The 23,860-nt window shown below is 27.8% G+C and overlaps 1 protein-coding gene across 1 annotated transcript; it reads left to right on the forward strand.

Annotated features, from left to right (window-relative positions):
* The first annotated feature begins 2,267 nt into the window (after positions 1 to 2,267).
* On the forward strand, positions 2,268 to 20,084 carry LOC145753168 (uncharacterized). The gene is made up of 11 exons (XM_082569571.1): positions 2,268 to 2,446; positions 8,893 to 9,058; positions 9,528 to 9,725; positions 11,156 to 11,244; positions 11,482 to 11,682; positions 14,274 to 14,476; positions 15,096 to 15,225; positions 15,556 to 16,176; positions 17,636 to 17,830; positions 18,764 to 18,847; positions 19,214 to 20,084. The coding sequence occupies exons 1-11, from the start codon at positions 2,335 to 2,337 to the stop codon at positions 19,330 to 19,332; spliced, it is 2,118 nt and encodes a 705-aa protein (XP_082425697.1). The 5' UTR covers positions 2,268 to 2,334; the 3' UTR covers positions 19,333 to 20,084.
* The last annotated feature ends 3,776 nt before the right edge of the window (positions 20,085 to 23,860 follow it).

Genomic DNA, 23,860 nt, shown 5'->3' on the forward strand with positions numbered 1-23,860 from the left:
AAGTTAGTTATTTTATAAGATTGTTTGTATTTCAAGTTATTGTTTGGTTAGTTTAATAAAGTTTTAAATATACAAAATTATTATGAAATAGTAAAATTACATGGCAACTATATCTATATTATACTGTATTCATAAAATGTTAAATATATATCAAATCCAAGGCTATATAATGAGTAAATGAACTTCATAGTGTTCTTTTATAAGTTTTTTAAACTTGGCTTTAAATTAATTGTGCTAATAGAATGAAATATTTAAATGTTAAATTTTTTTTTTAGATATTTAGTTTTAATATGTAATACTTTCAACTCGAGACTGGGTCGGAGTAACTGATGTTACTCTATGTTTAAGTCGCGCGTTCGACTTTCCCACATCGAGGATAAAGACATATACAAAAAAAATAAAATAAAGTACTCTTTGTCGATTTACTCTTTGTCGTTTTACCTTCTAAACATGAAAATGCAATTGGAATTGAAACAATTATTTTACATCTTCGGATATAGGTAAAATTTGTATTTGTTTATTTTATTAACTGACAATTTTAAGTAAAATATGTTTAAAATTATGCTTATATGATTACACCAACGCGCAGTTTATTGGGTTTAATGTTAAAATGTTTCACCGCTGTACCGCGCTATGGAGTTAAGCAATATGTTGCCTGCATTTTTATTTTTAATTGGGTTATCTAAAAGTTTTTACTGTTACGAAAATTCAATTCCTAATGTAGATATACTTTATTTATTTTACCCAAATATATTTACATTATCAAATTATTTTCTGAAATCAAAAATTACAAAATATGAACTGCAAATCTTAAAAAAAATACAAAAATAACATTTTTATTTAAATCGACTTTTGGCAATCTTAATTTACATGCAATGTTTAATAATATATTAAATACATAAAACGTTTAAAAAAGCATTTTTAACATATTTTAAATGGTAATAACACCAACTCTACTATTTAATATAGCAATATATTTCTAATAAGATAAGCTTTTTAAAACACAAATCGTTTTTTAATTTAACTAAAAAAGAGCAACATGATATCTTTGTCGCTTTTCGATCACCCGAAATCTAGAACGTTTCCACACAACTCTTACTATGACATCACAATGCCATACTCCACTTGATATCACAACTCGGCAAAGTTCAAAGTCTTAAACTTAAACTCGGAAATAAATTTGTAAGTTGTAACTTACATTCCACTTGATGCGTATGATTGGATTAAAAATAATTCGATTAAAATTAAATTCTTTTTGTTTTAGTTTCCGATTTTCGGCCTTATAATGGGTTTGTTAAACGTGATTTTAATTTAGTCTTGCGTTAACCTAGCAATAGTAAAGCTCTATTAGCATCGTCCTCCGGTTTAAACGGGTAGTACTAAAATAAATGCGGAAAGGGCGGAATGTACAACGGAAGATTAGGGTAAGGTTATAAAAATTCCGCCTTTTCCAAATTTTATAAACTTGGTGAACGACGCTAATATAGCTACGCAATGGTTTATCAAAAATTGAGATCAAGTTTTTTCTGGGTTTGTTTTTGTACAAAAATACTTATTAGGAAATGTTTATTCGAGTATTTTTTTAATTTTTGGATTTTAGTTTAAATGTTATATTGACGATTATTTTTTACTCAAAAATTAATGAAGGTGGTGTCACTGTAACTTTAATTAATTTTACTCACTTTTTTAAATTAAAAAAAAATAGGGAAGCTCTGTTTTTGATGACGTAGAAAGTACTAATTTGTATACATTCACTACGCTTTTTATTTTTAACATATTAATACCAAAATCTACCCAAAAAAAACTATTTTTTACCATAATTTAAGCCGACGCAGGTCGCGCTAACCGGAATTGTGACGTCATATATAGCGACGAGTGTTTTTGCGAAGAAGAACGCGATTCAAGAAATTATTTTCGGCACTTGTTCAGAGAGAGATAGCGAAAGCAAAGTCGGAAAAATTTTCGCGAAAATGAAAAATCATTTAAGAGAGAAAATATAGCGAGATAGCAGCGTTTATATAAAATGGTGAAGTATCAAGAATATTTAGTCATTTCTAACACTCTAAGCTCACAATATAATATCTAATATATTTAATAAATATTACAAGTATAAATCAAAATATTGATTTTAAGAATTTAAAAATGTGTAAGCTTAGGCCCAAAAAAAGTTAAAATTTCTAGGTTTTATTTGTAATAAAATGTAAAGTTTTAGAGAATAGATTATCAGAGATTTACTATTACAAAAATATTATATTTTAGAAAGCAAATTGACTTGAATTTTAAATTTAATTTGATTTTATAAAATTGTGAAGTTGTCACAAAATTTGTTGAATAATGAACTGGGGCCCAGCTATGGCAATGCAGGGAACCTCACCCATGAGTCACCCATTTAGTGGGGCTCCAACCCCACATAGTCACATGACAGGGCTGGTTCCATCGAGATCTGGTAAGTTTAAATTATAGGGGGTCATTTTAGGGAATATTTTTTATGGGGTCAAAATTGATAAAATTCATAATTCTTTTTTTTAAGTTGAAATGTGTGGTTTAAATTTTCAATTGATTTTTTTTGATATTTTATTCTTTATACGGTATTATTAAATGTTACATTATAAGTATTAATAAGAAATTTTATTGTCTTTTTTTTATTGCTGTTTTACAATTCCAAAACAAATATCACCTTTAAATAGTAAATAATTTTTACTAGAAAAGATTTATTTTGTTTTACTTGATTTTTGATAACTTAACACTTTCTAATTGAAGAGATATGGTCAAAAAATATCGTTTAATTTGAATAATTGACGATAATTGTATTTCCTTTAGTAATGAGTCTATAGGGAAAATATAGTATTGTTTCCGCCATTTTAATACTGTTACTAATTGATAAAAATAAAAAAATTGAAAATAAGGCTTTTTTTGGCATAATTAAAAATTAATATAGTGGTTTGCGCTACTTATTATAAAAAATATATTAAACTAAAATGGATAGCTTAAATAATTTTACTGATTTTAATATAAAAATTTCACTTTTAAACCTTTTAAATATTTTAACATTTTTGACTTAAAATTTTAATTGCTAAATTAGTAATTAATGATCGGAAAATAATTAACTGATCAGCGACCGATCAAAACCGACCGATTCCCATGAGCCAGCAATACAATTTGCACGCATTCAACGATATCTTATTCTCACACCGTTTCGATCGCTTTTCGCGGGCAATTTTCTTTGTTGTGAATGAATACGAGTAAATTTCAATCCGTCTCGTCGATAATTTTTTCAAATATTATTAACTTTTTGGTTTGTAATTTAAATGGGTAAAAGTTTGTTAATTTTTAATCGTAAAAAACATGTGATTATAAGCTAGATAAACTGTAATGATATAATAGTTTTAAACTTACTTTATTTGTGGCAAAAAGAGTTTACGTTTTAATGATAAAGTCAATAACTTTAAGGCAAATAATTAATAATTTTTTTTCTTTTGATTTCATACAATTATTATGTGACATTTTTTAAATATAATCTTATTGTTAGTAGTATGTATTGGGTTATTGAAAAAATTATAAACTTAATTAATTAACACATGTTGTTTAAAATTGAAAAAAAAACTAAGTTTGCAAATTAGTGAATGCAACTGTTTATTTAAATTCAAATAATACTTAAAAAAAATTGTATTTGGTCTTGTTTAAAACGAACTTCAGATCAGTATTATCAGTTCATATTTAGTTGTTATGTTAAGACCTTTGGTATATCTGACCGCGCCCTCCAATTTTCAAGTAGCTATCCTTTTTGTTCCCCACACCCGCTCTTATAATACTCAAGAATATAAAATATTGAGCATTTCAAGATAAAAACCTTTGCTTAAATATACCTTAAACAGCTGGTATAATACTAACACAATGTCGTGGGTATTAAGCCTTAGCTTTAGCTAGTGTTAAACACGTGTTCTTGTGTACAAATGCTACTTTAGTTGACAAATGACATATAATAAAATACTAGTTTGTGTTTCTACGATTTAACGTATGTTATTTTAAAATTTTAACGCGTTTGTATGTATAGTAAACAGCATATTTTTTAAATTATATCCAATTTGTTGAATAGTTGTTTAGAAATGACATTACATTTCGGTATTTTTGTGATATGTAAATTGTTAGAAACTGACTTTTATATCAACCTAAAACCGTCCTTTACAATTCTGGTCTCCCGTTGTGAAATAGCTATTGAGATATTGTATGGATTTATATTGTAATACGACTAGTGATTAATAATAGCTTTTTGGTTTTTCATTTTTATACAAAATCACATTACTGAAATTTTGCAAAAAGCAAATATACATGGTTATATATAAACCACGTTTAAAAAGGTCTACCTAGTTTAAACTGTGTATACGCGATTTGTTTGTTACGTCATAAAGCCATGTAATTGTTTCCGAGTTAGTTTTATGGTTGTTTTCCTGGGTGGTTGTTTTCGCCGCGGCGTCGGAAATTATGAAATAAATTTCTTTTATTTGAAACGAAAATTAGATTCGCGAATTTGTGAAAAGGTTGATTCAGTTCTGAGTCGGCCAATTAGAATCTTGTTTTATGACTTGATTGTCGTTGTTAAAGTTAATTTGGTAAATTAGGAACCCGCAACTGGGTAATGTAATACACTTTGTATTGAGACATTTATTTAAAACATTTTATTTTTTGTGTTTTTAAAAATATTTTTTTACCTGAAATTCTAAAAAAAAATCAAAGCGTTTGGTTTCCGCCCTTAGTTCGTTACATTACTAATTGTGACGTCACTTATAATATCAGGTGACGTCATTTGTAACCTGTAATCACCTTTGTCCAGGGTCGTCTTCAGGAAACGAAAAATTATCGGTTAAGGTTTTTTTACAGATTTTATTTTGCAAAAGGAAAGGGTTTGCATTAAATTTCGTAACAACTAATTATGTAATTAGGTTTGCAAGGATGTCTATGTCACTAGATCGAATAATGACGTTTATATTTTAAGTAATTTTAATTTTATTGTCAAAGTATAATGGTGTGATTTGCAGTAATAATTTTTTAATTCATTTTAATTTTCATTTTTTATAAAATTTTTGTGCCACAATTGGGCTAATATAACTTAATGTAACTTATATTTTATTGACAAAATATAGTTGTGCGTATTGTAGTAATTAATGGCCTTTAAAAAATTAGAATAAACTGAGATTAAAATTGCAAAAAAAGGTTTTTTAATTTTTTACCACAATTAGACAGTTGTAACTTTTCGGTTAAACTGTTCATGTTTTGTTCAAGTACAATGTTCATTGTTTCCAATGTGTCGTCTTGAAACTTCTTATTGTAACAAATCCTTTGTTAAAAACCAGTAAGAGATAAGAATGTGCTGAGACTTTACTGTCAAGTGTCATTTTGTGCCGTTTTGTAAAACTTTAGTTTAACCCTCTATCCATTATTTTAGTTTAATTAAAATTGAATTAACTTTTAATTGCCTAGTGATAATTTTTAAATTTTAGTCTATTTGGTACTAATGGATTTCGTATTTAATAGTTATGTGTAGTTTTAAATAACATTTTTAATTGCAATTTAAATATATTTTTCTTTAGTTGAAGTTGTAAAAAAGTTGTGTTTTAAATTCTTTAAATTGGCCTACAAACTTTTTAACTTGTTTTGTAATGCATGGAAATTAGATGACAATACTACTAACTTAAATATACATTATCAAGTTAACTTAATTTCTACATTTTTTCGATTTTCGTTACAATGTGTTCAAGTTTTAAGAGTTGACCACTTAGCAAACAATGTCAATTGCGACCGGTCAGTTTAAAACTCCTTCAAGTTGTTACACTTAAACTATAAGCACCACGAGTAAACGGATTATCTAAAACTTGGTTTAAAAATGTTTGGTAGTTTGAAAAAGTTAAGATTTTTGAAATATATTTTTTTTGGAAATAGGTTTGATTTTTTTTTTTTAATTTCTTGAAATATTAATTTATTAAAATACTATTTTTTTTTTTTAATTATAGTTTGAACGATCAATATAACACAAAATTTTTTTCAACGTAAAATCTAATCATCACAATGCAATTTGGCTTAAAACTTTAATAACTTAAGCAAGTAGTAAATTAAAACTACAATTACAGGCTTGAAATAGTTGAACAGGGTCTAACCACCTACTGGGTTTTATAAATTTTCGTACATTTTAAACGTGCGTACGTTCGCGTATTAAAAGCAGGTGAAAAATCTACTTAAGATAGCTGCAAAATCAACTTGTTTTCATAAACTTATTTCACGAAACTGAACGAACGCGCGCTCTGCGAAAGGGCGTAGAATTTTCGCGGATGTTGTTTTTTTAAACAGCCAACGAAAGTTATCTTTTTTAATTGAGTTTTAATGATATAATTGAGAAAATATGCGCCTAGGTTTGTGTAATTCGTTTTGGATTAGCAATTTTCGTTCGTTGATTTTAACAGGTTATAAATTTTTATGATTATTTCCTTGAATTGATTATTTTTTATCCCTTGGAATTTCAATCTTTTCTAGCGTTTTTGGTTTGGTTACTTTTTGGTGGTTTTACCAAGAAAAGATTAATTTGAAAGTTTTAACATATTCAAGGCAAAATTTATAACTTTTAGCAAGTCATTGTACATATCAATAACAACACAGTTCACATAATATTGTTTGTAATTAAAAATAACTTAAAAGTGTTCTTAAAATTCAAAAAAGCAACGGTAACCTAACCGTAAAATCCTTATAATCCACAAAGTTAAGTTTAACTTTAAATCCTGGCACACTTTTTGCCAGTTTTAACCATAAGAGTGGAAAATGATTAACTCTATGAACCGTATCATCTTGTATGCCCAATGATCGTATATAAGAGGTCTTATAAGATAGCACTCGGAAACTGTTGGTTAAATTTTAGGAAGATTTTATGGGGTAAAAGTGCTTTTGATCGGTCTAAAATCGTGTGGTTTTGTCAAAATATTAAAGTTATTAATAACACTTAATATTTGAATTGACAAATTATGATTAAATGTTTTTTTTTAATTTTAAACAAATCTACTTCAATTTAAAGACTCATTTTTTGCACATTTTTGAATATTTTTTGTACCAAAACTCTTTTTTAGTTATTTTACAAATTTACATGATATATATTATCTAAAAAGTCTGCGCTCAAATTTGAGGTTACCTTTCTTTGAACTATTTTGTATTCTTAATGCTCTGATAAACCGAAATTGCGAGGCTAATAATAAGATTAAGAAATTTGAATGCAAATAATCAGAGCGAAGAGGCAATAATTAGGATATTTGACCCCATGAGAGTTAGACGTGTCTAGAAAATTAAAAATTTAAATTTTTGTTGAAAGAACTTAAAATTATAAAAAAAAAATTAACTAAAAAACAAAATTAATTTTGTTCAAAATACTTAAATATTTAAATAATAAGTTGAATTAAAATTTTATTACTTTGTTCAAAAAACCTGAAATTATAAAACTAAAAATTTAAATAAAAAACAAAAGTTTGGAATTAACTTTAAAACACCTGAATATTTAGATTTTTTTTGTGAAGTTTTTTTGCATTTAAAAAAATATGGCGCAAAATTTTAAAATATGAATGCACAATTTTGTTTAAATTTTTTTGTTTAGGTTTCATATTTTTTTATTATTTCTTTTTAAAAAAAGGGAACTTTTTCTTTATTGTGAACTGTTTTCAAAAACCTAAATCCGTAAATTGATACAGTTGTAAGGTCTTAATTATATGTTAAGCGTAAGTTTGTAGTAAAAAAAGTTAAGCAGGCAAGCAACTAACTGTGAATTGAGAAAATTCAATGAAATGCATCGAAATGGAAAGTAAGATAACTTAGCTTTCGATTGATTTAAGAAAACGGGTCAAAAGTCAAACGGATATCGCGGACACGCGGATTCGATTTGTCGCGTTTGCTTTAAACCAAACACAACAAAGATCTCGGCAAAGTGTAAGCTCCGTGTTTAGTACAAGTTCATAGCTCTTTTGTGGAGGTGAAACGGTGGGGATCGAACCGTAAACTTTCGGCGCTTTGCACCTATTGTTAGCGCGGTTTTTTGACAGTTTAAACGCTGCCTAACCAGCCCGAAATTTACACTTATGATTTACACTTTAGATCTTCTTGAAGAATTAAATTAACTCTTTACACCTTGTGTTATTAATAGTAAAAGGTATAGTGATCCTGGTTGCCCAGGCGTGTAGTGGAAACAGTTCTTCACAATAATAACATCTTGGGAGAGATCTGAGTTGTTTCAGATCCGTGTTTTTATCTTAGTTAAGCGTGTCCAAGCGTTCCTTCATGGCGAATTGGTTTTGAACCTGTGTAGTTGTTTGTAGAAATTAAATTGGCCGCTGCGGATCGCTCGAGCGAGCTTTCCGCCTTGTCAATTCACACAGAATTCATTTGACGGCGTGGGAATAACAAAATACACGGAAATTTGTCGATTTTTAATTTATAGAAATTTAAAATTTTTAAAAAATAATATGCATTTTTTTGTTTAAACTTTTCTGAGCCTATTTATGTGATTTTGGTAAATACTGAAATACTATTGGTAAATGCTAAATTTTTTGTATATTGGCGTAAGAATATTATTATAATATTAATATTCTGGTTGCTATTTATTTTGTTTTTTTTAATTTCACTTAATTTTATTTTTGTTTTTGACTTACATTTTAAAAAAGTTTTTTTTCCGCCATTTTGTTAAATATTTATTTTTAAACAATAACCAACAAAATTTATTAAAAAACGATTTAAGATTTTAATGTTTTGATAAATTTAAAATATTAGTTTATTTGGTTGAAATTTTATTTTAAAGTTTAGTAAATTAAATCAAAAAATAAATTTTCCGCCATATTTATTTTTTCTAAAATTTATTTTTTCTTCTAGGACATGGAGGAGTCAACCAACTAGGAGGAGTTTATGTCAACGGAAGACCACTTCCGGATCAAGTCCGGCAGCAGATCGTGGACCAAGCTCATCATGGAGTGCGCCCTTGCGACATCGCGCGACAACTTCGAGTCTCTCATGGATGTGTCAGCAAAATTTTAGCAAGGTGAACAAAAAAATTAAAAAAAAAAAAATTAAAAAAAAATTAAAAAAATTAAAAAAAAAAATTAAAAATTAAAAAAAAATTTTTTTTTTATGCAAAACAAATTTTTCCAGAAATTATATTTTTTATTTGTACTTTCAACGGATAAAAACTTTATAAGACCATTTTTTAATGTTTAAATTATAATGTAAAAATAATAAAAAAGTTGTTAAATTGTTTTTCCATATAAAATTTGTGCATTGTGAATTAATTTAAAAAATAACTATTGTTTATAAAAAAAACTAATCCAAAGAAAACTGATAATAAATTCTAAGGCCTGCATTTTTAAAACTAAAAAATGGTTTCTTATTTTTAATATAATTTGCTTTATATTCTAGGATTTATAAATTTCTAAGGATTGTATATTTAAAATATATAAATTTTTTGCAACATATATTCTTACTTTATTTTTCTTTTACTATTAATATTTTAGGTACTATGAAACTGGCAGCATACGGCCTGGCGTAATAGGAGGAAGTAAACCTAAAGTTGCCACACCCAGAGTTGTTGAGAAAATTTGTGATTACAAGCGACAGAATCCGACAATGTTTGCTTGGGAGATACGAGACCGACTTTTAAGCGAACGAATTTGCGACCAGGACAATGTCCCAAGTGTTAGTTCTATTAACAGGTCAGTTTATTTTTTTTTTATTTATTCATTCTCGGTGTGCGAAGGCCGACCTAACAACTTAAACATAGAGTAACATCAGTTACAAATCTCGAATTGCCTTTAGTAGTTTGGGACATTATAGATTTTAATTTCTCAAAAATTATAAGCAGCTGACTAAGTAATGGATCAGCAGGAGTTTATACTGTTTATAGCACCTTACTCAAGGGCAGTATGAGGGCAGTGGGGATTGAACCCAGGACCTTATGTAATGAAGCCAAGTTTTTTGCCAACTACGCCACGCTGCCGGTGATTTAATGAAATATATGTAAGGAATGGTAGATTTAAATCTTAACATGTCTTTTTGACAGCCTGCTATTTACATATTATATTTACTATACCTGTGCAGTCTATTTAACATGGCTGTTTCGAACAAAATTAAATAATTGGCCATTTTTCGACATTCTTGTTTTTATTAAGGGATAAGTAGTTAATTTGGGCGGTAAACTCGGTAAATTTCGACGTAATTGAATCATGAAAAACATATTTTACAACCAATTTATTGGGGTATATTGCATTCGAACCAAATTTAAAATTTAAAAATATTGTGCGGTGTATAAGTATTATAATAAAACGTAAAAACTGAAAATTTTTAGGCATTATTTACCTTAAATTTTCATGATAAGCCCAGTAAATTGCCTTGGATTTAATTTATAAACATCTTGGTAGGTACTACGACAGCAAATCATTTATTTATATTTAAATTATTTTAAACAAAAGGTTTTAAACCCAACCAAGTGGAAATAATCATGTTTTAAAAAGTGTTTAGACTCTAAAAAAATCCACAAAATCCAAGATAAGCTATTGGTGTTTTTGCAATAAGTAATTTTAGGGTTATGGGTTGAAAAAAGTGATAAAATTTAAAAATTTTTGTTACCTATTTACTATTTAAATATATATATATATATATATGCCATCAATCTTATTCAAATATGTGCACGTACACAAAAACTGGTAATATTTCAAAGTCTTAGTAATCATAATTGAAAAATGTGGGAAACCTTTTTTGCAATTAAGTTTGTGTTTCTTCATCGTAAAAGATACACCTGCTCGAAGTAAGATTTCAGGTTTTTAAAAACCTGTCCACATTCCTTTCTTGTTTGTTGTTTAAATATTGCAAACTGAAACAAAAAACGACGCGATTTCCCTGGCGGTTAAAAAATGTCTAGAAATCTTTTTTGTTTAAAAAATTTTCAAAAAAGATAAAAAAAATAATAGTGAAATTTTAAATTAAATAATACAAAAAAATTAACATTTTTGTTAGTAAAACATTTTTATTTTTATCTAAAGTCCAAAACTGTGGGTTTAGTATCTGGTTTTGTTTTTCTATGGTGTTTAAAATAAAAATGTTATGTTATTATTTTTAAAATTTATTTTTTTAATTTTTAAATTAGGATCGTAAGAAATAAGGCTGCTGAAACAGCAAAAAATCATCAACATCATCAGTTATCTCACGTGGTTGGCATGTCTTCTAGTAGTATAGGTAAGATATAACTTAAACATACACAAGTATTTAATAAAAACTCAATGCAAATTTCGAATAAATAAATTGTAATATGTTTTATCTTTGGTTTTATATTATTATATATTTTTTTCTTTGGTGTTATAAAATAACTTAATTAGAGAATAACTTAAAATTTCTGCTAAAATGACCAAAAAACATTATTTTGTTGGAATTTGTATAAATTTAAATTTTAAAATTTTGTTAATTTTTTTTTAGTTTCTACAAACGGGGGACCCCCTATGATGGTCGACCATGCCCCATACACAATAAACGGAATCCTGGGGTTAGCTCCTCCAACTACCCCCCAGATCTTACCGCCCCCTCCCCCTATTAACGTGTCAGAAGCTTACCCGGGGTACCCAAAGAACTCTCATTTCACCCCAGTGACGTCACATGCCATGTATCCCCATCAACAAGGTAAATATGACGTCATAATCGGTTGTTTTTTATAATAAGGTCTTAAAATGTACAAGACGCTTAAATTTTTTGGATCTGAATGTTGACTTATTTTTGAAGTTTGCAAAGGGACTCGTATTTGTTAATTTAAAGTTATACTACTCACGTATTCCCAGACTTTTATCTATAAAATAATGACGTTATAGAAATAATGACGTGTTACAGATCGGGTTTAACATTTTTATAGGCGCGAATTTTTCCTAATTTGTTTTACGACGAAAATCATCAAAAATTTCGGCCCCGTTAAAATCGAAATTGCCCGAGGATAAAAGCGCGGCTTCTGCTATTTATTGTATCAAATATCAGCGAAGTAATTTCGATTCGAAGTCGCGCTAAAATGTCGGGGTCGCCTAAAAATCGAAGAAAAGACAAAAAGGAAAGGCGGATTCTCAAAAAATAAAACGCGGAATTGCTTGCCTGTTTATTTTAGGATGTTGTTGTTTATTTATTAACTAAATATCGACAATAAAAAACTTTTTATTAACCCCATCTTAACCTAACTCTCTTTTGGATAATGCAGTTTAATTTCTAAAATAATATTGACCTAAATACAAATAAACTGTCAACGCAATTTCCGCGTTTTACTTTTTTTAAGATTCCGCCTTTTTTTGATTTCCTTTATTTTCCGTTCCTTTAAATTAAGCTTACCCAAATGTCAGGCTAGTGGGTGAATCATAGGTTGTATGTATTGTACACAAAAGTATATGAGTGAAAAATAGTCGCGCGGGGTTTTTGTTACTTGTGACAAGCGATTACAAATGAAGCACAATTTAATTCCTGTAATCACCGAAATAGGATCTAATTACCGGTTCTTTGTTTTCTAAGTTGCGTTAAAATATTTTAAAAGGGGGAAATTTACACGAAATACCAAAGTGGTGATAAAAAATACTTTTAACAACATTTTTAATAAAATAAATCAAAATTTGTTTTGTTATATGCAAAAACACAAAATTTATATTTTTTTAAAATAATTTTGACATGACATTTCCATGTTAAAAAAGTTAAGTTATAAAAATCTAACCTATAAAAGATGAAGCTTAGTGTTTAATTTATGTCCAATTTAAAGGCCAACTTATATAAGAATGCCATTTACCATATTACGCGACCATATTACGACAACTAAAATCCCAACCCACGGGGTATCGACTCCTAGTTTTTTAATAATTAAAAATCAAAAGTTAACAAAAAATTTAAAAATACAAAAAATTACTGTTCCAAAAAAATTGGGATAAACTTTAAACGAAATTAATGACGTCATTTTTTAAACGTTTTCTTCGAAATATAATTACCTTAAGTCGGGGCAAATACGTAAGAAAATGTGTTTACACTCTAATCAACTATTACCTGACCTGAAGAAGCAATGTTTGCGTGGGTTTAGATTGTGGCACGTTTAAAAGATTATTCATAATCAAACTATTTTGATATTTACGATTACACTTTTGAAAATAGTAAGAAACAGTTATTATTTATAGTAACAATATCGCTGATTCATTTTGTTGTTTAATTATAAAAGTTTATTTTTTTAAATTATGATGATTTGTCTAAAAATTCTAAATATAATTTTGTTAGTTTGTTTTTTTTAAAAAAAACTTTTTTTTCATTGAAAGGTAAAGCTGATAACTGTTCGTATATAAACAGATGTAGGAATTTTAATTGACTAGAAAATAAAATTAGCCCCAAAAATTAAAGCTAAAATTCGACAAATTTGTTCTAGTGTTTATTTTACTTATTAATAGGAGAAAACTGCTCGCCAAAATCACTTAACTAACGCCATTCAAATTTATTTAATTAAGTTTTTTTAGTTGAATATATTATAAATATTAGTCATCTTTAATTTAAAAAAAATTATTTTTTTTCTTTTTTTTCTAAAACAAAATAGCTTGTTATATTACCTAATCTTAATCCAATTCTCCCTTAAATTACAAGCACAGGTCAGTCGGTCGTCTTAATATAATGAACAATTCACCTAAGCCCATGATTTACGTTCAAACAAAATAAAGGTATCTTAACCCTTTGAGGTACCCTAAGCCTAGATAAAACATTAAATCCCACTATATCTTTAGCCCCAGTAGTTGGTTTATAATCATATGATAAATTTTTAGTTTTTCTTATAAATTTGAAAAGATTAAATAGGGTTGTTTTGTTGAAAGGGTATTTAAAATAGTGCTTTTAAAAATAAACTACAACATTTTATTTGACCTTTACACACTGATCTTTAAATGCATAATTTTTAAAGGTTTTAAAAACAAAATTTATTAGAGATAGGCTACCTTTTTTGCAGCATAAAACAAGAATAAAATTAGGTTGGCAATTTTAAACTACAATAAAATTATGTTCGGCAAAATACCTAACAGAAACTAACACTAAGGTAACAGAATGTAAAACTCTATAAACTTTTGTTGGCTTGGTGGGCTTAAAATCAAATAAAATTGTAAAATAAAAAAAACTGTTTAAAATAAATTATTTTCTACGTTTTAACATAATTTTAAAAATGAATGAGTGTAGGTTGGAAAAAAACTACTTTTTTAAAGTTGAATTAAATTATTTTTTAGATAACAGTTATCCAATCCACGGACACCCTCCACTAGATGTCGCTACACGAACCATGAACGGTTACCACGATCGGTTCGGCCAGGTACCGTCCCCCGGCACCGCAGGCCACCACAGTAACCATGTTAGTTCATCCATGACTCAAAATCACCAACAACGACCATTTTTGGACATTCGCGAAGTAAAGGAGAATATAGATAATAAGGTAACTATGACGTCATAGTAAAAAAATTAATTTAATTGTTTAAGAGTGCTTAAAGTTATATTTGGAGTCTTATGTATTTTATTTTTAAGAAAAATATTTGTTAAATATTTGTCAGATAAAAACCTTAACTTCTTTATTCATAAACAGTTTTAAAAACACCGTTTTTTAACTTATTTTTGAATGTGTTTATCGGCATATAATAGCTGCGGTATTTGAGTATACAGTCTTATTTTTCCATATCGTACAACGTTATCATTAGTCCCATACCCGTTTCTTAGAAATAGGAACTACATACAATACAATCTAAAAAGAACGTTACTTAAAACACGTATCTGGTATTTTAAGCCCTTTACCCGGTAATAACACGTTCGACGATTTTAGTCTTTTCAGTATTGATATAGAAGGGTAATTTGGTAGGTGCGTTGTTTATGGCATTTTTCGAGTCTCTTAGCTATGGGTAAAACAACTTTAGTGCCCTTTTAATTTTTTTGGTTAAAAATTTGCTAGAATTCTATCCGTATTTTTATAACGTTATTTAATTTGTTAATATTTAGAAAGTTATATTATATTATGTTAAAAAATGTAACTTTTTTTTATATTTAAAAAAAATTTTTTTTAGACTTTTTCACTTGGCGAATATGGCGGATATAGTCAATGCGTACCACAACGAGATACACCGGGATCTCCCAGCGCTCATGGCGGAAATATGTCGTCCTATCGCCCGCCAATTTCAAATGGGAATTACCTAGGTAGGTTTTATATTCGAAATACCTAATTTAAAAAATACACTCTTTTTTATCTTGTTTAAATTAAAATTCACAAGATTTAAATTGTTCAGTGTTATTAAATGTCACTAGCTTTATATCATTGGCATTTTTTCTCCATATTTTTAATAGTTTTAGACTGCAAAATACTTTTACCATATAGCTAAACGTACATTTGCTTTGTTTTTACAATAAGTCTATGTTGTGCATTGTTTTTTGTATTTTAACATTTTAATGTTTTTGTTTTTCATTTTACACCAAATTCATCCCCATTTCATTATCAATCATTCCATCAAAATCATAACAAAACATTAGAAAATTCCCATTTACAATCAAGCATAGATACCAACTTACAAAACGAGGTCAACGTTAAAGTTGAACCTTCAGGTCTAAATGCGATACAAAATAGGGCAAGTCCGTATTCAGCTTCGCCTCAAAACGTTCGCTCGACGTCAAATTCGCCAAATATAGCAACTCTCACCCCGTTAAAAAACGCCAAACAACTAGCGCCGTCTAGCGGTAACCCAATTCTTCCCCCAATATCTAATAACAAGTCTGTAAACGCAGTTGAAAGTATGGAAAAAGATAACCAAAGCTATGAAACCCTTAAAAGAGTAGCTCAGAACGATTACCTTCCTATTACGTCATCAGTTGCTACGTCATACACACAACAAGGTGCTTTAAACAGACCCAGTTACTTAGGCGGGGTAAGAGGGGTTTACCCCAACAACGCTTTTCACACATCTCCCTACAACACCCCCCGTCCCCGTTTTAATTCACCCTACCCTAATCCGTCGACATTTACCCTCCCCCCAGTTCCCTCTTTTTTGCAAGGCTCGAGCCAAATACGTCATCATCATGTCGTGACGTCATCATCGACAACGACGTCATCATCATCACGTCATTTTATGTCAGCTGATTTACAGCAGCAAGCAGGTACAGTCATTAAGCTATTTGCTGCTTTTAGTCACGCTTGTAATAAAGCATGTGCAATCACACCTGCAGGGTACGCCAGAGTAGGCCACATCTTTTTATCATTTATCACGTTATACTTTTCTAAACACCTTGTTATAACACGGCTTGTTTGCATGATGCTTTAATGCTTGGCTGCTTTTCTTGTGCTTGTGCATTAATTTTCGTTATCTTAGTATATTTTTCCTGGTTTCAAAGCGGTGGTGTTTACTGCGGTTTAAGTTTTTGCGAATCGAAGGTTGTTTGTTATGCAAATCTCTTCTTTTTAAGAAATCTGTGCTGTTCGAAGCATAATGTTTACAGAAACAATTTTAAATTGGAATCGGTTAGGCCATGATCCTTGTTTGTATATTATATGCCCTCGCAGTTGATACTGTCTATAAAAATAAAACCTATGAACCGTAACTAGCTTATACTCTATGATCCGTGTTTAAAATCTTGTCAGCTTTTGCAATTATTTTTGCTTACAATAACTTTATCTTTGGTTTTACAGTTGGTATAGTTATTGTTTAACAAAAAACCACAGAATATGACAAATATAGGCAACACCTGGCTGTAGAAAAGTTAAATACATAATCATTGTTTTCGACACGGTAGAGTTGTTTTGTTGTTTTAGGTTTGGCACATTATATATTTTCGAGACAGTTTCATTTTCGGCAATATTCGGCAAGTCGGATATTAATTAACCAAAATGTTTAAAGCTCAATATTTACTTTGAGTGGGTAAATGTTTAGCAAACATACAGCTTTGCCCTAAAACTTAAAACCAAACTTTTTTCGAAAATTTAAGGTAGCTCCTACATCCAGAATACAGTACGTAACAAAAGAAATCTTTGTTTGGGTCATAAACTTAATTATGCCCTAATGAGCTCACAGTTTTAAGTTAAGTCTTGTTTAAAATTTGACAAAATTCGCTCATGCGGAATGTTGCCTAAGCTTTAGCGATAGTAACTAAGTTTTGTCTGGGACAGATTTTCGACAAAAATTTACAACCGTTATTTAGAATTAAAATTTTGCGACATTTTATTAGTAAGACAATTTATATTTTGTTACTTTTAAAACATTTTATTTTTGATTCTTTTGATTACAAAACCAAAACAAAATGTTTTTTGGAATTAATAACTAAATATTTAAAAAAAATCTTTTGCATATAAGCAACAGCTTGCATTTTCAATTTATTTACAAAAGCTTTATAACTGTTTGTATACTAAATTGTAATATAATACAGCTGGCTGAAATCCTAAACTTTTTTCAAGTAGATAGCTAACGTACGTCCATTAAATATAACCCTTGGATGTATTTTATTGCTTTTTAAATTATTGAAACAAATTAATATTTAGTAAATTGAAGAAAATAAATTTTAAAATTAAAATAATTAAAAGTAAAAATTTAAGTTTTTCAAAAAAATTGTAATTTTTTTTCAGGTGGAATACCACGTGACTCTCGTCGTTCGGAAAGTTGCGAAACAAACAGCAGTCCCGGATGTATGTCTTCTGCATCTTTGAATTCAACATCTGTTTCTCCGCACAGCACGTTTCCGGCAACCTCCAATTACTCGGTGCCGCCAAAGTCTTCCCTGGTCCTTGCTCCTGGCTCTGCGATGTATGGAACCGTAGCCGGTAGGTGGCAGGAATTTTTTAAAGTTGTTAAGAATATATAGTTTGGTAGTGTGCTAAACCGGTCAAAGCGTTGCACGAGCCAAAAGGTTTTGGGTTTGAGCCCCACCAATGTCACACTATATTAATCCTTGAGTCCGTCGTTTACAGATACCTCAAAAACTAATAATACTCCCTTTTAAAAATACAAACCTTTAGAATTATAATAAGGCATACTGGTCACGTCATTGGGTTACGCTCCTAAGTGTTAAGTTTTTTGAATTTTATCTTTATATTATGCACCTGAACGTCATTATAATCTCCTGTAAAAAGATTTCGTGGAAAAAAACATTTTTTTGATTTATAAACCCATTACCCTACGTTGTCGTGACAAACTACCCTAATAAGCCTTCATTTACTGAACATTTAATCTTGAATTCTTGCTCCTCAAGTGAATATTAATCCTCGACTAATACGAGTCACCTGAAAATGAGGAAACGGAAATTAAAGGAAAGCGTTAAACGGAGAGGCGGAATCTTAAATTAAAAAACAAAAATTTTCGTTGGTTGTCTCTCCGCCTTTCCTTTTTTGGCTTTCTTCATTTTTAATTCCCTCAAATTCCACGTCCCCGACTAATACATAACCTATTTTCTCTAATATGATACCATATAAGTAATTTAATTACGTATAAATAAAGCATTCTAGTGATCCGTAAATCTTAAAAATAATAAATGATATGTATCGTGTCACAAAAGCACCTAAACAAACTTAATATATATGACCGCTTGTAATTCCATTTTCTGATACAATCTGTATATTAGCATTTATTTATACAACAAAACTTAGACTTGACTGCACGTTTACAGATCAGTGATTAATTGTGTAGGTGTATTTTACAAACATGCTTAGTTTATTTTAGCAACAAGTTGTTGTCAATAAGTATTTCTTGCTATATAGGAAGTGAATACCAGCAACAGGTCTACCATCCTTATGCTTCATACAGCTCCGAATCGTGGCGGTTTCCACAGATTGCAACCACAGGTGGGCTAATGTATTACTATTAGAAATTTTTAAGTTTATTTTAAAATTTTTTGACTGCTTAATTAACTTAAAGACAACTTAACTTTACGAATTTATCATATAACAGTCATATAACATATAACAGCTTTACCTTTAGTCATATAACAGTCATATAACAGCTTTACCTTTAAGGTTTATTATTTTATTATCACCTGGTTAGAAAGACATACATCCAGAATTTTTAAAAATTATTATTATTTACAAAACTTTTTATTTTAAAAGTCCTTATCTTATAACAACATTCTCTATTTGGCTAAAGTATAAAAAACATAAAGTATTTAAAAACAATTTTTTTTTGTTTAGTAAATTTATTGATGTTGTTTTTAGATCCCGCGCCGTCAATAGATCACAACAGACCAGGAATAATTGAAAATAAAGATTTAAGCCTAGAAAATTTAAGATGCCGAGCTAAAGAGCATGCTATGGGCTTGATTAGTGCCCAGTAAAAAATTTTAAACATTAAGAATAACAATCAAATATTTACTTTATGTTTACGCCAAAGTTATAATTTTGTTCTGTAAAATTGTAAGTGAATTGCTGTTTTTTTATCAAAGTGTTCTTATATTTCATTTACTTCAATTTTTGGTTCTTCAATTTAGAAAATTTCTTCAAAATATAAATTTCTTCAATTGAGACATTTCTGTGTTTTTAACAAAATATTATCAATTCTTCAATTTGTTTTACATTTTAATTTTCCGATTCTGCAGTTGATTTTTTGTATTTTATAACTCGTATTTTTATTCGCCACCTGAATTATTTCTTCAAAATTTTGTATAAAAATTGACTTTTTGTGTCTGTGTCGTATTGTAAAACTAGAAAAAATTGTAGTTTTTTTTAAATCCATATTGTTATTACGTCCATACTTATGTTTTTGAGTTAATGTGTTTAAAATGTTGCTAAAAAAATGTCAAAATTTTGAAAAAAAGTCAATGAATTAGCAGCCATGTCTTCTTTGTTATTTGCGTATCTATTTACTTACTTTATATATTTAAATTTGAATTTTTTGACTATAAGGCTTGTTATAGGCTATTGTTAATACGTAAACATATACCAAAATTAAAAACACTGCCAATTTGATTACAGCCATTTACAGCAAATATAAATTGCCATAGTAAAATGTAAATAGTCTGTTATTTAAATCATATTTTTAATTGTATCATTTTAAAAATTATTTGTTTTAATTGGTAAATATGTTTTGAACTGCTATAGTTGTTCGTTTATGTTTTTGCTCTTTTTAAATAAAGTTATGCATTTTCAACACAGTTGCGATTCGAATCAGAAACAAAAAATCTCTGTTTTGAAAAAATTTGGATTGCGGTTAAATTGTTTTTAAAACTTAACTATTTTTCAATGTAACTTTAAATATTGATATATTTACAATGTGTAATTGACACAACTTTTAATATAAATCCCAACTGCTTGTATCATTTTTGTTAAAAGTGGTATACAAAAACTGAAAAAAGTGAGGATAAACGAAAATAATATTGTTCCACATCATTGACTTTTTTGTTTTTAAAAATGTAAACAATGCACAACTTTATTTCCTTTTGCATCTTTACACAATTGAAATAACGTATTAAGCCTAAAGGAAATGCAATTCGATACGTATTTCTTTTGGAAAGAGTCGTTTTTTAACAGAGAAGGGCAACAAGAAAATGTTTTAATTGAGAAAATCTAAATTTTTAAAAAAAATTTTAAATCAAAAATTAATTGTACCTTTCAAACAGCAATATGCCAATTAACATAAATATAAAATAATTTTGAAAAATATTATTATTCAAGAAAGTTATGACAGTTTTGCTAAAAATATGTCATCTTTCAAAAAATAAAATTATGTATTTTATTAGAACCGCGTTGACCTAACTAACATTCAAGATAAAGAAATTCATAGAAATAATTAGTAAAACAAAAGTTACAGCACTTTTATATATCGCAAGTTGACTTACTTATATTACATTATAAGCGCCTGTGCACGTGATTTTGTGACGTCACCTACCAAAAAAATTTACTTAAAAAAAATTTTAAATCAAAAATTAATTTTATTATTCGAACAGCAATATGCTAATAAACATAAAAATAAAATAATTTTGAAAAATATTATTATTCAAGAAAGTTATGACAGTTTTGCTAAAAATATGTCATCTTTCAAAAAATAAAATTATGTATTTTATTAGAACCGCGTTGACCTAACTAACATTCAAGATAAAGAAATTCATAGAAATAATTAGTAAAACAAAAGTTACAGCACTCTTATATATCGCAAGTTGACTTACTTATATTACATTATAAGCGCCTGTCCACGTGATTTTGTGACGTCACCTACAAAAAATTGATGAAAAAATTTTTAATGCTTAATATCGAACTTTAATTTTTAATGAACAAACCGGAATTTAAATATAACAAACAAACAAGAATTATTTTTTAATTCATTTTCGAAATATAAATATTATAAGATATAACCGACCAAACTTTAAAAACCTAATAACAATCTTTAAATTTAAATAAACAAACACCTATTAATTAGTAATTAGTGACAAAAATTAGAATTTTAATTTATTTTTGAGTTACTAATATCATGATATACATTTGACAAAAAATTAAAAAATTTACAACAACCTTTGAGTTTTAATAAACAAACACTTATTAATTAGTAATTAGTGATAAAAATTAAAATTCTATTTTCTTTCGAGTTAGTAATATCATGATATACAATTGACCAAGATTTAAAAAATTAACAACAAAACCTTTAAATTTTAATAAACAAACACCTATTAGTTAGTATTTAGTGATTAAAAATTAAAATTTTAATTCAGTTTTAAGTTACTAATATCATGATATACAATTGACCAAGATTTGAAAAATTAATAACAACCTTTAAATTTTAATAAAGAAACACCCTTTAATTAGTAATTAGTGATAGCGTCTTGAAGAAAATTGTAATTTCTTTTTTCTTTTTGATTAGGTTTTTTTCGCTTTCACGTAAATAGTTGGAAGGTTAACAAAAGAACTTCATCAAGTTCAACCTAAAAATGACGAAGTTAAATTCATAGTTTTAACATGTTATTAATATTAACTGTTTACAAAAGTATTTCTTCGTGCCAAAGTGTCTTGTTATATCTCTTATATTGTTATATCTCTACTGACGATCACAAAATTCATTTCTGCGTTTATCAAGTTTAAATAAATTTAATTTGTTGATTACTTTTAGGTTTTAGGCTCGTTTGCTTTAACTTTTAAAATGTGTTTGGCTTAAACAATCATAGTAAAATTTTATTTTTAAAGTACTTCAAAATAGTTGGATGTCGTTACTTTAACTTAAGATTATATTTATGTTAAAACACTCAAAAGAACACCTAAGATAAAAAAAAATTCAAAAAATATTGAACAGAACAAAAATTACATCATTTTTATATTACGTATACAGTTTATATTCATATATCGCGTGTAATTTAAGTTTTCAAATTACGTTATGTAATATTTTATTAAATATATTTTTTGTTTTACAGGCAGTATTGATCATTACAACACATAACAACATCGGTTGTTCAACTTTATAAAATCATTTTTGTTTAATAAAATTGATCATAATATTTTTTTATTATCGAAAGTCTCTTGCAAACATATGTATATAAATAAGTAACACTAATATATCGAGTCCGTTAGCTCATCGCGTAATGCCATACGTTGTAAGTAGAAAAGTCTAAGGTTCGAAACCCAGCTTCCCCATTGAAAATAATTTTTTTTTCATTTATTTTTTTCACGCATAGCTATAGTCACGACCTGTAATATAAAAAAAATTTATATCATGAATACGCAAAGAAAAAAGTGCTCAAATTTTTGTTTTTTTGACTTTTTGTTTTGTATTTCATTAGACGCGCTGTGGCATAACTAACATTCAAGATAAAACATTTTGCAAAAATTTTCAGTAAAACAAAAGTTTGAGGTAATTTTTATTTTGGGTTTAATTAGGTCACATGATATTTTTGGCCAATGATATTGTATACAAATTTTTTTTAAAAAAATAAAAAATTTTAAATCGAAATATAATTGTTGTGTTAGAACCGCACAGATCCAATTACCGTGTTTACAAAATATTGTTCAAAAATATTAATATTCATAAAAGTTATGAAACTTTTATTAAAAATTTATAAAATCTCAAAACCTAAAATTTTGTATTTTATTAGACGCACATTGGCCTAACTAACATTCAAGATAAAACATTTCGCAAAAATTTTCAGTAAAACAAAAGTTTGAGGTAATTTTTATTTTGGGTTTAATTAGGTCACGTGATATTTTTGGCCAATCATATTGCATACAAATTTTTTGAAAAAAAATCAAAAATTTTAAATCGAAAAATAATTGTTGTGTTAGAACCGCACAGGTCCAATTACCGTGTTTACATAATATTTTTCGAAAATATTAATATTCATAAAAGTTATGACACTTTTATTAAAAATTAATGAAATCTCAAAACCTAAAATTTTGTATTTTATTAGACGCACATTGGCCTAACTAACATTCAAGATAAAACATTTTGCGAAAATTTTCAGTAAAACAAAAGTTTGAGATAATTTTTATTTTGGGTTTAATTAGGTCACGTGATATTTTTGGCCAATGATATTGCATACATATTTTTTGAAAGAAAATAAAAAATTTTAATTCGAAAAATAATTGTTGTGTTCAAACCGCACAGGTCCAATTACCGTGTTTACAAAATATTTTTCGAAAATATTAATATTTATAAAAGTTATGAAACTTTTATTAAAAATTTATGAAATCTCAAAACCTAAAATTTTGTATTTTATTAGACGCGCATTGGCCTAACTAACATTCAAGATAAAACATTTCGCGAAAATTTTCAGTAAAACAAAAGTTTGAGGTAATTTTTATTTTGGGTTTAATTAGGTCACGTGATATTTTTGGCCAATGATAATGCATACAAATTTTTTGAAAAAAAATAAAAAATTTTAAATC

Source organism: Corella eumyota, chromosome 1 (genome assembly GCF_963082875.1).
Source record: "Corella eumyota chromosome 1, kaCorEumy4.1, whole genome shotgun sequence".
In the NCBI taxonomy this organism is placed as follows: domain Eukaryota; kingdom Metazoa; phylum Chordata; class Ascidiacea; order Phlebobranchia; family Corellidae; genus Corella; species Corella eumyota.

What these genes read in the sequence shown, in the direction of transcription:
- LOC145753168 (XM_082569571.1), top strand. Translation starts at nt 2,335, where the DNA reads ATGAACTGGGGCCCAGCTATGGCAATGCAGGGAACCTCACCCATGAGT. An exon ending in CATGTCTTCTAGTAGTATAG is followed by an intron (nt 11,245 to 11,481) that starts GTAAGATATAAC and finishes ATTTTTTTTTAG; the next exon opens with TTTCTACAAACGGGGGACCC. An exon ending in TTCAAATGGGAATTACCTAG is followed by an intron (nt 15,226 to 15,555) that starts GTAGGTTTTATA and finishes ACAAAACATTAG; the next exon opens with AAAATTCCCATTTACAATCA.